This window comes from Astyanax mexicanus, chromosome 23 (genome assembly GCF_023375975.1).
Source record: "Astyanax mexicanus isolate ESR-SI-001 chromosome 23, AstMex3_surface, whole genome shotgun sequence".
Lineage (NCBI taxonomy): Eukaryota > Metazoa > Chordata > Actinopteri > Characiformes > Acestrorhamphidae > Astyanax > Astyanax mexicanus.
This window is the reverse complement of record NC_064430.1, coordinates 20,874,614-20,891,016: the sequence shown is the minus strand read 5'-3', so window position 1 is coordinate 20,891,016 and position 16,403 is coordinate 20,874,614. Positions and strand designations below refer to the sequence as shown.

The 16,403-nt window shown below is 36.9% G+C and overlaps 1 protein-coding gene across 1 annotated transcript in view; it reads right to left on the bottom strand.

Annotated features, from left to right (window-relative positions):
- Positions 1 to 16,403, bottom strand: part of ahr1b (aryl hydrocarbon receptor 1b) — a 64,290-nt gene that overhangs the window by 17,030 nt on the left and 30,857 nt on the right. Inside the window, exons 3-8 of the mRNA XM_022665397.2 lie at positions 15,303 to 15,400; positions 10,148 to 10,237; positions 6,299 to 6,425; positions 4,246 to 4,379; positions 2,415 to 2,617; positions 1,725 to 1,834 (exon numbers count right to left, since the gene is read on the bottom strand). Coding sequence (XP_022521118.2) covers positions 1,725 to 1,834; positions 2,415 to 2,617; positions 4,246 to 4,379; positions 6,299 to 6,425; positions 10,148 to 10,237; positions 15,303 to 15,400 — 762 coding nt within the window. The remainder of the gene's footprint in view (positions 1 to 1,724; positions 1,835 to 2,414; positions 2,618 to 4,245; positions 4,380 to 6,298; positions 6,426 to 10,147; positions 10,238 to 15,302; positions 15,401 to 16,403) is intronic.

Here is a 16,403-nt window from a genome sequence, read left to right as displayed (position 1 = left end):
TTTTTTGATGATTGGTTTATAGTGTTTTATTTTCTGTTAATTTGTATATTTCCTTATTTAGGTGTTTTTTGGAATCAGATTACTTTTGTTATTTATTGTAATAAATCAAAATATACAGTACATTTGCTTAATAAAGAAATAGACAATATTGGGAAACAAAGTCTTATTAGCAATGGTTCTTGCAAATTATAGGATGGCACCACACCTGATGCAATACTGCTGACATCAAGGCCAGTGTCACTTCCTGTGGTTAAATCAGAGGATTGGCTTGGGCGAAAATCCCTCCCCATCTGATACGTGCCAGGTGGGGGTGGGGAGATTGGGTCACTGTAAAAGGGCTCTAGCTAAGCATCCAGCACAAATCACTTGTAGGGTCACTGGGTTTATTTCAGACACTAAGCTACTGGCAGACAGTCAATAGAAAAAAAAACTGAGAGAGAGAGAGAGAGAGAGAGAGAGAAAGAGAGAGGGAGAGAGAGCGAAAGAGAGAGAGAGCGCAAACAATTATAGCCAAAGAACAGCTAAAGCTGAATAGTAGCTAGCTTTCTAACACTTAAAATTCCCTTCCAACATTAAAGAGCAGGATCACTTTACCAGTCACTGTACAATATGGACAAAAGTATTGGGACAATAGCTTATTCATTTTTCTTTTAAAATCAAGGGTATTAAAAATGAGGTTATCCTGTTCACCCTACTGTCCAGGAAAGAAGTTCTACTAGTTTTTAAAGCATTGCTTTGAGGATTTGATTGCATTCAATGATTGGATGTTGGATAAACACCACAGCTCATCCCTATAAAACTGGTTTTGAACACCATCATTCCAGAGAACCCAGTTCCACCACTCCACAGCCTGATGCTGAGGGTATTTATAACCCTCTAGCCAACACCTGGCATTAGGCATTATGGTGCCAGTAGTTTCCTGTTTAAAGGTCTAATTATATTGTATATATATATATTATATTATATATTATATATATTATATATATATTATATTATATATTAACTTTTTTCATTGATTGTAAAATAGTATGAATGAATGCCATGTGAGCTGTTTTTTGTGAAAAAAAAAGTGCTCAGGTGATCCGGTATAACGCTGCTTTAGTCCAGTGAAGGAGTGGATTGGAGGGGTGGGATTGGTATTTGGGACGGACAACAGTCAGCGAGAAAGACAGCAGTCAGAAACGATTTGAAATAAAGATATTTTTTACACTAATAACAAATTTGCAATGTCATATGTTACTTTAAAACATGTGCAATGCCCTTCTAAGTACGGTTCAGCAACTGAGCTAGTCTAAGAGTCTCTGTAAAACGCAAAATCCACCGGAGATCCTATTTAAACCTTGTGACTTACACAGAGGGGAATAGTCCAGGTTCAGAAAGTAAAAATCCACCACTGCAGCAGTTGTAACAAAACTCTGGGGGGGGGGGGGGGGGGGGGGGGGGTTACCACTATTCTAAAAAACTTTGCTGATGGTGTTCTATGGACAAATTCTAACCATTTGTTCCTAAGCTGAACTACTGGACAAAGCATTTAATATTGTTTGTTGAGATATCTGATCCTGTTGATTTTACCGGGAATTTTTACATTTAATCCAGTAAAAATGTAGTCATTTTACAGTAACATACAATTTTGGTCAGGTTAAGATTTATATATATTAAGGTTAATATTGAGATCAGCATTGTCATAGGTCTACATAAGGATAAGATAAATAGAACAAACTTACTTCTGACATGGTTCTCCGCACAGTACAACATATCCGCTGCGTGGATGAACTGGTATCCAGTGCCTCTGACTCTTAATTCTGCCTCAGTGTAGCCCAGAACAATCTTACCCCTGCAACACACACACACACACACACGTACAGAGCACCATGAACCTGGACACCTTTCCTGGCTTTCAAATATCAGTGATGAAGCAAAAGGTAGTTGTTTCTAACAAAGTGGCCAGAAAGTGTTAAGACAGGGTGGAAGGTGTTTCTTATAAAGTGGCCAGTGGATGGAGACACAGAGTATGGTGTTTCTAAAAACGTTGCCAGTGGATGAAGGCACAAGGTAGGGTGTTTCTAATAAAGTGGCCAGAGATTAGAAAGACAAGGTGGTAGGTGTTTCTAATAAAGTGGCCAGAGAGTGGAAAGACAAAGTGGTAGGTGTTTCTAATAAAGTGTCCAGAGATTAGAAAGACAAGGTGGTAGGTGTTTCTAATAAAGTGGCCAGAGAGTGAAAAGACAAGGTGGTAGGTGTTTCTAATAAAGTGGCCAGAGAGTGGAAGCACAAGGTTGTAGGTGTTTCTAATAAAGTGGCAAGAAAGTGGAAAGACAAAGTGGTAGGTGTTTCTAATAAATTTTACAGAGAGTGGAAAGACAAAGTGGTAGGTGTTTCTAATAAAGTGGCCAGAATGTGTATATAAGACCTACTTGGCATCACAGGCCATGGGGGTGAAGTCCAGCTTGTGCTTGGTTCTGAAGATCATGTTCTTGGTGCGGATCTCCAAAATGGACGGTGGCTGCAGGGGCGTGGCTACAGCAAACAGCGCCAGCTGGGGTGGGACCTGACCACCATCATCCAATCGCCTGTTCTGCCCGTGGAGGAACTTCAGACGCCCCTGGATGTTCAGAGCCTAGAAAATAGAAAGTCATCATTGTAATCTCATTTAAAAAAGGATATGATTGGCTACAGTTTTTTGTACTATAAGGTGCATTTAAAGTTATTTTACTTTCCCAAAAATCATCAGTGCTCCTTATTATCCAGTGTGTCTTATATATGAATTCAGTCAGGTTGTAAGGAGCAGTAAAGCCACTCCACTAAAGTACAGCGTTATACAGGAGTTTCTGTTTAGTTCTCCAACATCGGGGATGGAGTAGCATTAGCATTAGCCACTAAACGCTATTTCCCCATGCAGAGGTGAGTATTATCAGCCTGTTTCCTGTTGCTAACCCCGGCTAGCACTGCTGGACATCAGCAGGGGGGCGATATTATTGATAAACTGATCTGTATATTGTGATGTGTCCGTGTACTAATGTACAAGGACACATCATCTTCGCCTATAGCACAGTTGAGCCTGAGAGGGCGCTGAGAGGCAGGAACAAAAAGAGAGTTCAAAAACTTCCTCTAGTACATTTTGAGATACATTTTTAGGGTTCATATTTTATTGGAATAGTTCATCTTATATACAACACAGTTAGCAGCTTATATATATATATATATATATATATGCTGTGCTATTGATATCGCTAAGGATGAGTGAGGCTAAACTCCTTGTGGACTTAAAAGTCACAATGAAAAACAAAACATAAACATAACATGACATAAGCTGAAAAAATATAATACACTTTTTAGTCCAAGTACAGATTAGGCCAAATAACCAAACGTAAAACATATGAGAAAAAAAATGGAATACACCATATGTTTTAATTTTATCAACTTGAGCATGTGTCAACTTATTATCCACATCTAAGGTAAACTGTTTAACTTTTCTAAATCATTCATTCAAATCACTGAATTAAATTTGAGAACTGAAATTGAAATTGAAAAACTTGAAACTGAAATTGTCTGATCTCCTGATCACTAGTGTCCTGCTAGCAGTAGTAAAGCCATCAGCTGAGTAGCCGTGCGCTGCGTCTCAGGACAAAAGGCTGCTGAGACGTTTGACCCAGTTGCTTAGTGAAAGCGAACGTGCTAAACCAGTGAGTCAGAGAGAATCCATCCAGAGTCCAAATGAGGACACATATGACACACCTTCTGAGCCCCTGTGGGGGTATTTAGGGACAGGGAGTAGCACAGGAACAGGATATGGATACCACTGCAAAGAAGTACTAGCCGCCTACTGAAAGATCCCTGTCCAGCTCAGCTCTGGACCAGTGTAAGTTATGTTTTTGTTTGGGTTTAATGTTCTAGCTGATCTACAAGCATGATCAACCTGACTAAGCTAGACAACCACCATGACTAAGCATGACCAGCATCACTGGTTGACCAGTAAAACCAAACCAAACAACCAGCATGACCAACGTCACTATGCTGGTCATCAAACATGACCAGTATGACCTAGTTTTTTGAAAACTTACCAGAAAAAAATTACCAGATCAAAAATTACCAGAATCACCAAACTGTTCAACCAGCAGGCATTCCGAAATGACATTTTTCAGCAGGATAATGCTCGCCCACACACAGGATAATGCTCGCCCACACACATTCCCTGGGAATTATACAAGGTGAATTGTGTTTGGTGTTGGAGCACAAGCTACTCACCAAGAACCCTGAGGAGTTGTCGAGGAGGCAGCGGAAGCGACAGACGAAGCTCCGCTCCAGGAAGGAGGAGTTTTCAGGTGGAAGCTGGTCGGGGTTGTAGGCTACCAGAGCTGTGCTGGACACGCTCTCTCCATCTGTATCCAGAGATACACACATACTGCAGGGTTAATTAAAGCTAATAGTAAATCAAGTAAAAGAGTCTTTTTAGTCCCTAAGATAAGTACAAAATATGGACAAAAGTATTGGGACACCTGCTTATTCATTTTTTTTTTTTTTTTTCAAAAAACAAGGGCACCAAATAGTAAGAGTTTATCCTGGTTTGTAGGAGTAATGGTACAACACAGTATATCTTATATTTACTGACTTCCATAAAGAGGAGCTGCATCTATGGTTGAAGGTGCTAAATTAAACCCAAATGTCCATAGCTTTTAGCATTTTTTGAGGGAAAAGTAGGTTTTGAAGCTCTGCTAAAATAAAAGCATTAGGTGAAGTATGAGGCTGACTTAGAGCCCAACACTTCACTTGAGCTTTATAACCGAGTCATTTCTCTGTTATATAAATTCCTTAGCATTGTAATTCTACTATATATTAAGTTTTCACTTTGTTTTCCTTGAGTTCAAAGAAATTATGGGTTTACAGTGTATGGTAAGTTGTTTGAAATGAGTTGAAATAATTTAACTCTGTTTTACATAAAAAAATTAATCTAAACATTACTCAACTATTTTGAGTTAGCTGAACATTTGTCGGAACATATCGTTGCTGCCCAATGAAAAAACATGTATCTCCAAAACAGCAGCTTTACAGGAGAGAAAAAAACCCCTCTAAACTTTCAACGGAAGTCAGGTCATTTTGAAGTATTTCTATTAGTCCTTTCATGAGCAAACTTTGACACGGTGTAAGGGACAGTTTGTCCGTTCAAATTAGGTAGTAAACTAAAAATCGACTTGTTTTTCATTGGACAGCGACGATATACATGTAAGAACAAGCATAATTTTTTGAGCTGCAGTAACTCTGTGTTGGCTGAGCTCTAATTAATGAATGAATGTAAATGAATGATTTTGGGAAAATGCTACTAATGTAAACTGTGAAATGTGAAAGAGTGTAAGAGGTAGTAGACTGCCACTATGAGTGGGTGGGGACACTAGTTAAGACAATTATTATTATTATTTTTTAACGAATGTATCATATAGTATCATATAGTGTGTGTGTGTGTGTTTGTATGGATATATGTGTTTGTATCACACAGTTGATTATCTCTTATCGTTGTATGTAAACATGTCTGTTGGTTTTGTCTACTGCATTCCGTTAAGAGTCCACATTAATTCAACTTAACTTTGATATTATTTTTTTTAAAGGGTGTCCATTTAATTTAGAATTTTTGTCAATAAAAAACAACTACAATCTGCTGCAATATGTTGAGTGAAAACAACTTAATGTAATCACTGCAATAAACTTCAAGTCTCACCACATTTTGAGTGTAAAGTACTTAAAGATGAATGTTTGTTTAACTCCTTACAGCATTATACATTTTGAAAATTTAATTCATTTGAGGCAACACATTACCTCATTACCAGATTATTTGAGTAGACGTAACTCTTTAGGGTTTAAAGTGTAGATGCAGGTTATTATCACAGTTTGGTTCTTGTAAGGGTGCCTCAACTTTAAGAAAGGACTTGCTGGCTAATATATCCACCCCTTGACAGAAACCTCATCATCAATGTTCTTCACTTCACCTCCCAGTTGACTTAATGTTATGGCTGATTAGAATAAAGCAAGAGGATTGAATAAATGGATCTTATGAATCTTGTGTAGGGAGGGGTTTGTTTTTTGGTTCTGTAACATTTACATCTCAGCAGTGGGCCTGCTAAAGGTCAGATCGTGAAAGAGTGTAAGAGGTACACGGGCTCTATGAGTGGGTGGGGAATTTGTTGTTGGGGTTGGTTCTCTGTGTGTGAGTTCATGTAGGATTTAATACTGAATAACTACTTTAACACTTCTGTATAATATAACAATTATATATGTGTGTGTGTTTGTGTGTGTGTGTGTGTTTCACCTTGTGGAGAGTCATGGGTTTGAGCTGCAGCAGGTGGAGGGTTGAGGGCCCAGTGCAGATTCCGTCTAAAGGCCTGCTGGTCTTCTGTATGAATCAGCTCAAACACAGACTGGTGCATTATATCCGTCTGAAAGAGAGAGAGAGAGAGAGAGAGATAACAGTAAGAGCTGTAGTATTATATAGACTACAGTATTACTGCTGTAATACCTATACACATATAACTGTCATTCACTGAAAGAAATGATGTGTAAAATTTACTTTAAAAAAGTTTCGCAACTTTCTGCATTTGCTTTTTTAAGTACATTTAATTTCAGATAAATTTAAGTAACTTCAACTCGGTTTCAAGACTTATACTCTATGTTACGTAGAGTAAATAAGTGAACTGAATTTCAGTCAATCCTTTCTTTTAGTAAACTTTACTTAATTTATTTTTGCTGAATCAATCCTTTCTTTTAGTAAACTTTACTTAATTTCTGCATACAATATTACCTAATTACAATTACTTCATTCATACAATATTGCTCAAATAATTTATGATACATAATATATTTAAATATTTTTAGTTAAACACACATATTACACTGTCTGAACACATGGATGGGATGTAATACATTTTTTTTGTATACTAAAAATAATGTATTAAATGCCATCCATGTGTTCAGACAGTGAGACTTGGTCTGTTTACAAAATAAATCTTTGAGATTATGTAAATATGTGCATGTGTGTTTTAAATAAAAATATAAAAAAATCAGGAATTATAATATATTATAATATATAAATCATTTGAGTAATATTGTATAAATTAAGTATTTGTAATTAGGTAATATTGTATGCAGAAATGAAGTAAAGTTTACTAAAAGAAAGGATTGATTCAGTAAAAATAAATGAAGTAAAGTTTAATAAAAGAAAGGTAAAAGTTCAGTTCACTTATTTACTTTATGTAACATTTAAGCTTTGAAACCGAGTTGAAGTTACTTAAATTTATCTGAAATTAAATTTTGCAAAACGTTGCGAAAGTTTTTTAAAGTAAATTTTACTCATTATTTTTTTAAGTGTATATGCATATGAAGTATATTTTTTGTTTGTTAAATAATTCCATGTTTTTTTCATAGTTTGTATGACTTTATTATTAATCTGCAATTTACAACATTTCATAATAATAAAAAAACGAATTAATTTAATGTGTACTCAAACTTTTGACTGGACAGGAAACCGGCAGTTATCTAGTAACCTAGTTACCAAGAGTAGTTGGTAACACTTTATACACTACACTACAATAAGGGTATAACAGATTGTCTTGACTAATTATTAACTGACACTCGTTAAGACAATTAATTATTACATTTTTTTAAACTAATGTATATATATATATATATATATACATACTGTTAATTATTGTAGTGTTACAGAGTAGTTTGGAAAAAATCTAATTAATATGATTGATCACTGAGTCCATCCATTGCAGTGTTTTTGTACTGACTCTCACCAAGAGGTACACTACCCAAAATATATGGTCGTATAGGGCCGTGGTGGAAACATTTTCACAATTTCTTGAGGAAAGACCCAGTGTCTAATCAGACCACTCCTGTAATCATTTACATATTTGTTTTATTTTTTGTCAGTGAGTGTATAACACTACTACAGTATTTATATAGTTTGAGTATTAGTTTGTGTATTAGGAATAAAGAATGTGTAAAGTAAGAGAAACAGTACAGAGGATAAAATGTACTAGGAACTGGGACAGTGTGTGTGTGTGTGTGTGTGTGTGTGTGTGGATATACGTGTTTGTATGACACAGTCAATCATCTCTTATCGTTGTATGTAAACATGTCTGTTGGTAATGCAGAGAGTAAATGCTATTAGCTCCGTTAATCGCTGTTAAGCAGCAAGGGTAGAAGAGCAACCTGCTGAGTGTGTGTGTGTATGTGTGTGTGTGTCTGTGTGTATTAATAACAGCAGGAGGACTGACCAATACGAAATGATTAACCCCCAGCTGACCCTGACAGAATTATGTCTTATCCTTCCCTCCATCTCTCTGGCTCTCTGTCTCTCTATCAGCAGGGCTGTGTAACAGCAGATCAGAGCCAGGGATATCCAGAAATGAAGTGTTTCAGGTGTTCATTTGTGCCATAGTCTTTTTGCAAATACTGTATGTGTTAAAGGAGAAATTTGGTGTGAAACATGATAACACTACACCATTTCACTAAGTCCATTTCACACTGCATTTCTCCTTTAAGATGTGGAGCAGGACCTGTGTACCCTCTTCTTCAGCTGTGTAATGTTTGTAGCATGTGGTTTTGCATTGTCTTGCTAAAAAAGTATAGATGTCCCTGGAAAAGATACTGTCTTGAAGACAGCATATGTTGCCTTAAAATAAAAAAAAATGTAATTTTCTCAATTATTGCTTCCTTTACATAAGTGAAACAGCTGCATTCATTGAAAGACCCTGGCTTTTGAAGTTGTTGCTAGTAAGAATCTAAATGACACTTTTTGTAAACTTTTTATATTTTTATATTTAATTTTATTTCTAATTTCTCCCATTTTCTCCCCAATTTACACTGCATATTACACAACCCACTTATTAGGACTCCACCTATCACTAGTAATGCCCCAACACACCAGGAGGGAGAAGACTAGCACATGCTTCCTCTGATACATGTGAAGCCAGACACCGCCTCTTTTCGAGCTGCTGCTGATGCAGCATTGCTGAGTAGCATTACAGTGCACTCGGAGAAAAGCGCAGCGACTCGGTTCTGATACATCAGCTCACAGACGCCCTGTGCTGCAGACATCACCCTAGGAGTGATGTGGGGAGAGAGTGCCATCTACCCACCCGGAGGGAGCAGGGCCAATTTTGCTCCCTCTGAGTGCCGGCAGCTTGATGGCAAAGCTGCATGAGCGGGGAGTTCGAACCTGCAACCTCCTGCTCATAGTGACCGCTGGACCCCTCAGGGCTCCGCCACTTTTTGTTATCTGACCTCAGTATACATTTCCACTGTGTGATGGTCTATCCCAAATGCCTCTGAGCCCTAAAAGTCAACACCACATTTGAACATGGTTAATATAAACCTTCTAAGTTTCAAAATTTGTACTTCTGTATTGTTCTGCTTGAGTTTTTTTCATGTTGTTCTATCAGCTATTGTTGAATGACAGTACTTGATGGAGTGCTGTCTGAGGGATCTGAGATTACGGTTGTTGACCTTTACAAAATTCTTCCTGCTTTGTTTGAATCATTTAATGATATTATGCAAGCCTGTTCCAATCTTTATTTGAGGAACATTGTTTTTCACAGGGTTTGTTCGGTCATGAATAACCTGGAAAAGTCATGGAATTTAAAAATATCAATTTCCAGGCCTGGATAAGTGGATAAGGAAAAAAATACCCCATAAAGTTTTGGAAAAGTCATAGAAATTAGATCTACAATTTTGTGTGTTTCCATTTATTGATGGAGAAAATCTATTGTGAGCTAACAGATACATCAGCTCAGAGTTAATTCAATAATTTAGCCCTACACAATACAGCTCTCAGGACCTGACACACATTTTTCAGCATTTTTATAAGATTATTTTTTACATTTTTACTATAGTTTTAGTTGCCTTTTGTTTCTATTGTCCATGTTTGCACTGATGTTTTGGTCATGGGAAAAAAAATCATGGAAATGTATTGGTTAATAAAGTGTATGAACCCTGTTTTCAACATTTCTATAATTTTCTGGAGGGAAAATAAAGATCTTAGAGACACACATCTTTACTACTCAAAGAATCATGAATGTGCTGCTCGTATGTGTGTGTGTGTGTGTGTGTGTGTGTGTGTGTGTGTATATGTATGAGTGCATTTGCTGAAGCGTACCTGATGGAATCCCAGGTAATCCTGAATTGTGTGAGAAGCGTAGAATATGATCCCCTCTGATGTAATCACCAGAACAAACCCACTGAGAGCCTGTAAACAATAAAAAAAAACAAGCACACACACACACACACACAAACACATACACACGGAATCAGCAAAACTAAAACAACAGCCTAGGGTTACCTAGGGATTTGAGAAAATCTGTGCTTTTGTGTTTGAGTGTTTTTTTGTTGTTGTTATTTACTTGTATTTTCAGTGTAGTATAAGATATTAGTACACAGTAAAATGTCATTTAGAATATAGTACACTTTGTATGCTGTAAAACATAATACAGCGTATTATAAGAGTGTGTAGTGTTAGAATATAGTACATAGACTAGAACAGGGGTCGGCAGTATGCGGCACAGATGTGGCATGCATAAAACATCTGGCTATAATGAGCGATAATTTAAAAAAATCTAATAAAAAGCGTCTCTGGCGAGCTTTTGTTTGCCAACCCCTGGACAAGAATATAGTACATAGTATACCTTTTAAGAATATAATTCACAGCAAAAAAATATAGCACATAGACTAAAATATATTACATAGTGTACACATAGTGTAAAGTGTAAGATTATATTACATAATGTATAGTATATTGATAGAACACAGCACATACTTTACATAGGCTACTAATATCAATGCTTTCAGCTCTTAGTAAGTCAGTGTTCTTCACAGATATGCTAAGACACATTTAGCAGTCAGATCAGCATCTACTCTTTCTCTTTCACACACACACACACACACACACACACCCCTCCAGCTGGTGCGTCAATGGCGACTCGTAAACGCTAAAACATAGAGAAAAGAGTCACGAAATATGTCACGACATGTGTGTGCAGTGAGAAATCACACGTCAGCACTAACTTCCTTCAGCACCGTAGCGTGTGTGTGTGTGTGTGTGTGTGTGTGTGTGTGCGTGAGTGTATATGTTTGTATAGGTGTGTGTGCGAGTGTGTGTTGCTTCCAGGTTCGGCACACGGTTTTACTATTCATCACCATCTGGGAGAGCTTTACAGCATGGACGTGTGATTACAGTAATGTGTCCACACACTTCACACACACACACACACACACACACACACACACACCACCCCCAGCATTATGTTAGCCATACTGTGCCACTGTACTCAGCACTCCACCCCCCCCCCCCCCCGTACCTACATACTGTACATACACTTACCATACACAACATACATATATACACACAGTGGCAGCAAGGCTAAGATGCCCTTAACCATGCCATACCCCGACCTTCAACCCCAACACACACACACACACACACACACTGATGAGCACACTGGCTGAACGCTGATGCTCAATATAAATATTTACGTTCATGTGTCTTGCAGTGAAGACCACACAACCCCCGCAGGGTTGAGCGACAGTCACTTAACATCACCATCAAACAGAGAGAGAGAGAGAGAGAGAGAGAGAGAGAGAGAGAAAAAGAGAGAGAGAGAGAGCGAGAGAGTGTAAGAGAGAGAGAGAGGAAAAGAGAGGGATAGTGTGAGTAGTGTATATATGTGACTATGGGCCATTCCAACAAATGGGTTCCATTTCTCATATATAGTATAAAAGTATAGTATGTATAGTATATATATATATATATATATATATATATATGTTAATTATTATTAAGCATAGTGTCTTGTACATTAAACGAATTATTGCAGAAGCAAGATATGTAATTAAAACATTAATAAAAACTACTTAGAACACTGAAAAATAGCATTTGTTACCTGCCTCCACTCTCTAACTGTAAAGTTTACCATGAAATATGATTATTAAAATCCTTCAGAGATGTTGCATTGTTGTGTGATTCCAAATCTCATCTATGCTTTAAAAAAACTTTTGTCTTAAAAATATTTTTTGTATCCCTTGGTTTTCACTCATTCTTTTTACCGTAAAACCATTCTACAAGTCACATCTGCAACAGGAAGTGACATCAGCTGGTTCTTCCGAAGACCATGCAAAGACCTAAATTAAGTTCCCTCTTTTGTTTTTCTGTATATTTGATCTTATTGTAACTACGACTGAGGAGCTCAATCTCATCACTCATTCCTGTTACCTAAATTAATTCTCAGCTCTTATTTGCTTACTTTTAAATAACAAATTTTGGGGAAATCACTAGAATGTGCTCAGTGTCCTCATGCTATTAGCATAGTTGTCATTTAGCTATTTTTCCTCATTATTTTGCTAATTCCATGCTAATAATTCTATGCTCATTCCTGTTACTTTCAGTCCTGTTACGCAAAACATAAAAAGTAACAGGAGTGAGTGCTAGTAACAGGAGTGATTTGTTTCTCATAAATATCATTTATGTGAACATGGAGTCACCATTTCTTTAAAATAAAATCTTTCTTGAGAGAAAACCAAAGAAATTAGTGGACTCACTGGTTTTAAATACGCTTTTTAAATGTCACGTGTTTTGTAACCATCCTCAGCTTAGAAACCTTGTATAAAATTAACTAAAGCTGCCTGAGTTTGACCAGTACATGTTTTAAATAGTTAAATATATGTATTATTAGATTTAGAGTTAAGAAAAGATTAAAAATATGTTTATTTGGAAGAATTACAACAAGCAAATGGCACCGGCCATGGATAATGTACCAAACACTGTGTACTATATTCCTTTACTATACACTATATTACACTGTATCCACTACATCCTTACACTATACACTACGTACTATATTCTTACAATTTATTATTTATTATATATTCTAAACGTGGCCTATAAAATATATAATGTATAATTACACATTCTTATTACATGTATGTAAGGAGTTAAATTAGATTTATCTCCAAATTGCTGTATTTCAATCATTTTGGCTGAGAACGGTTAAGAAATATAGAGAGAAATAGGGAGAAAGAGATAGAGAGATTAAGAGAAAAAGAGAGAAAGAAAGAGAAAAACAGGCATACAGTTGAAAACAGAGAGAAAGAAAGAGAAATATAGGAATGCAGTTGAAAAGAGAGAAAAAGGGAAGACTGTCGGAGACCCAGAAGCTAAAGTAAGAGAGCCAAATATACCTCCTCAGTGGAAACTAAGGTATATGAAGAATATCTCTGAATACTTTAACTCATCTGATCTCTTCTGAATAATATATGATCTTTCTATATCTGCATTATTCACGAATGAGTGTCTGAAACTGGAACACAAGTCAACCTGCAAATAGCTTCTTCTCTCTTCATCTCTCTCTCTCTTTCTCTCTCTCAGTCTCTTTTTACCTGTCTGTCTCTTTCTCTCTTCAAAGAAGCCTTCCATTCTGTATGTTTATAAACATATTCCTATCAAATAATTTAGTAATTTAATGATAACTTATTCCGTTTTTTTTCTGTTTGGTGCTTTTACACCAATCTGCCGTATTGCTATTTTATCTGAGTACAGAAAATCGAATATATTGAGGAGACAGACAGCTTAACACAGTAAAACCTGATTTTTTTGTGGTGAGAATAAGATGCAGAGATATGTAACAAGCTTTGACATATCGGTATAAGCAATTTCAGCTTATATCCTTTGTGAAAGAATTGAATTGATTATAACAGGACAAGAAAGAAACCACTGAACCACTGGGAGGAACCAAGCCTTAAATGAAGAATGTTTTAACCTGTTGTTCAGGCAAATCTCTTTGTCAAAGAACGAACTGTGTACAATAAATGATTAAAATAAGAGGGAATGGGAGAGCAGGAGAAAGAACCAGTGAGAGGAACCAATACTCAAAAGAAGAACCTCCCTAAGAACATGAGAATAACACACTGCGAGGAGCCAAGACACAAAAATGAACTAGTAAAGAGCATGAGGATGAAATACTGAGAGGAATCAGGACTCAAATGGAGAACCTCCTTAAGAAAACCAGGATGAACCATTATGCGTCACTGTGTAGGAACAGTCAAACGAGCGCTGGATGTTAATCTACACAGATTATTTCTCTAATGAAAATTGTTTATTTGGGTGAGTAAAGTGCTTCCATTTATTTAGAGTAAGCTTAGATTTCCAGATTTCCGCTAAGGCTGGGTGCAGCAGCGTTAGCATTAGCAGCCCAACAACGTTAAACAGAGAAACCCTTAGTGTTCTGGGCCAGGGTGATATTAGCTAGCCTTTTTTTTCTCACATAGCTTGTTTTAACACAGTAAACGCGCAGACTACAGGCTGATATTACTCACATCTGAACGGTGAAAAAGCTAGCGCTTATCATGATTAGTGGCTAATGCTAAAACTGTTCCAGCAGTGCTAGCTGGGGTTAGGAGCAGGCAACAGGCTGATAATAATCACCTCTGAACAGCAAAAGATTGGCTAAGGCTAATACTGCTGCAGTGTTGGTGCTAGAGACACTAAACTGACACTCCTGTGTCATGCGCACTGACGATTTTTGGGAAAATTAAAGGATTTTAAGTGCACCTAATAGTGCGAACCATACAATGTTATTATTAAGAATATGACAAACAGAACCTTAATAGACGCATAGGGAAGAAATCATTTTAAAGCATGAGGAAGAGACTATAACAGGACCCAAGACTCTTATGAGACAAACACCCTACAAGCACGGGAAAACATATTTCACACTTCTACTCAGTGATAAAACTCTTGCATCTGGACTGCAATTGAAAAAACAGGAGGACCAGTGAGTTTTTTGGTTTCCTCGGTCACATGACATCACGTTCAGTAGCTCCTCCACTTCCACTCGCTGTTGTGTTTACACGGATCTCCGTGGAAACGCTCGCCCAAAGGGTAATTACGGTGTGTGGCAGTGCACAAATAATTTTAATAAATGCAAAGTGATGAAACTCAGATGTGCTTCTGGACGGGATTAAATTACCTGAGGACGACGGAGTTCAGCAGAAAACCGTAGGTAATTCAGCCTGTAATTTTCTCAGAGGACGTCTGAGAAAAACACATACATGATGGATCCAGACAGGAATAAAATCACAGAGGACCCCCCATAAAAGAGAAAATTACCCCAGGACCCCCTGACAAACCATCCAGATAGGGTTTTAGAGGAACAAAATATATAAAGGAGACTCTTCCTGAGAGCATGTAGAAGAACCACTAAGAGGAACCAAGACTCAAAAGTAGAAACTCCCTAAGAGCATAAAGAAAAAAAAACCCTTACCTGCAGAATCAGCTCCCCCTCTGACAGCCATCCATCCACCAATCCAGTATCTTTATTCTTGTCATGGTTACTCCCATTTGTGTATTTCTTGAGGGCGACTGTTGAGAAAGAGAGAAAGAGAGAAAGATTTTTAATATGTGACTTCAGGTATTCAGACATTAAAATTGAAAAAGAAAGAAAACTGAAAGAAAACAACAGAGAGAAGCAGAAAGAGAAATGTAGGAGAGCTCTCAGTGACCTTCCCTTTACCTACAAATGCATCTCCGATTTCTATTTTTACAAGAGAAAAGTGCCTTTTCTCTCGACACTAGCAGCTAGCTCTGGACACCATCAATTAGAGACCATAAAATTCTAGTTTTTATTTTCATCACAGCACATAGAGTAAAGTGCACAAAAAGGAGTAGTGCTAGGATTTGAACACACAATGTTCTGTCTAATGGCTTCATTGATTATTTTTCACATTTCCCTAGTAGCCGGCATCCTGTATTTCTTGATATCATGTAGAGGTTTTCATATCAGGGGGTATCATATATGGGTATTGTATTAAATTCAGTTGTTAATAGTTGTATATAGAGTACATATAGTTTTTTGTGAACAATTCTTTTTATTTTTTAAATAAAAAAAATAATAATATGAAGAAAACAATTTCAAAAATTAAAATGCTTTGTACAAATCTTCCCAAAAACCTGCTTCACAATTCTCCATTAAATTGTTTTGGCCACACTCAGCTATCATGGTGCAAATCAAATCATGGTTGAAGTTAAGAATCTAATTTTGAAGAAACAAATTGATTATTAACAACCGAATCATAACATAATCACATGCCTCTCTTTTTTCCCATAGAAGAATAACTTTCAACATCTCAAGAACATATCAAGGGCATGAGAGAGAACCATTGAAAGACATTAATACTCCTATAGGATAACATCTAGAGAGAAAATAGATACCACTTACGGTACCAAGACTTAAAAGGGAATAACCAAGGAGAAGAACCAAGACTCAAACGATGAACACTGGATGTTAATCCTTTTCCCATAAAATTGAAAGCTGCGATGGCTGGCATTTTAAAAAGAAACTCCCTGTGCTCTTTTGGCCAGAACC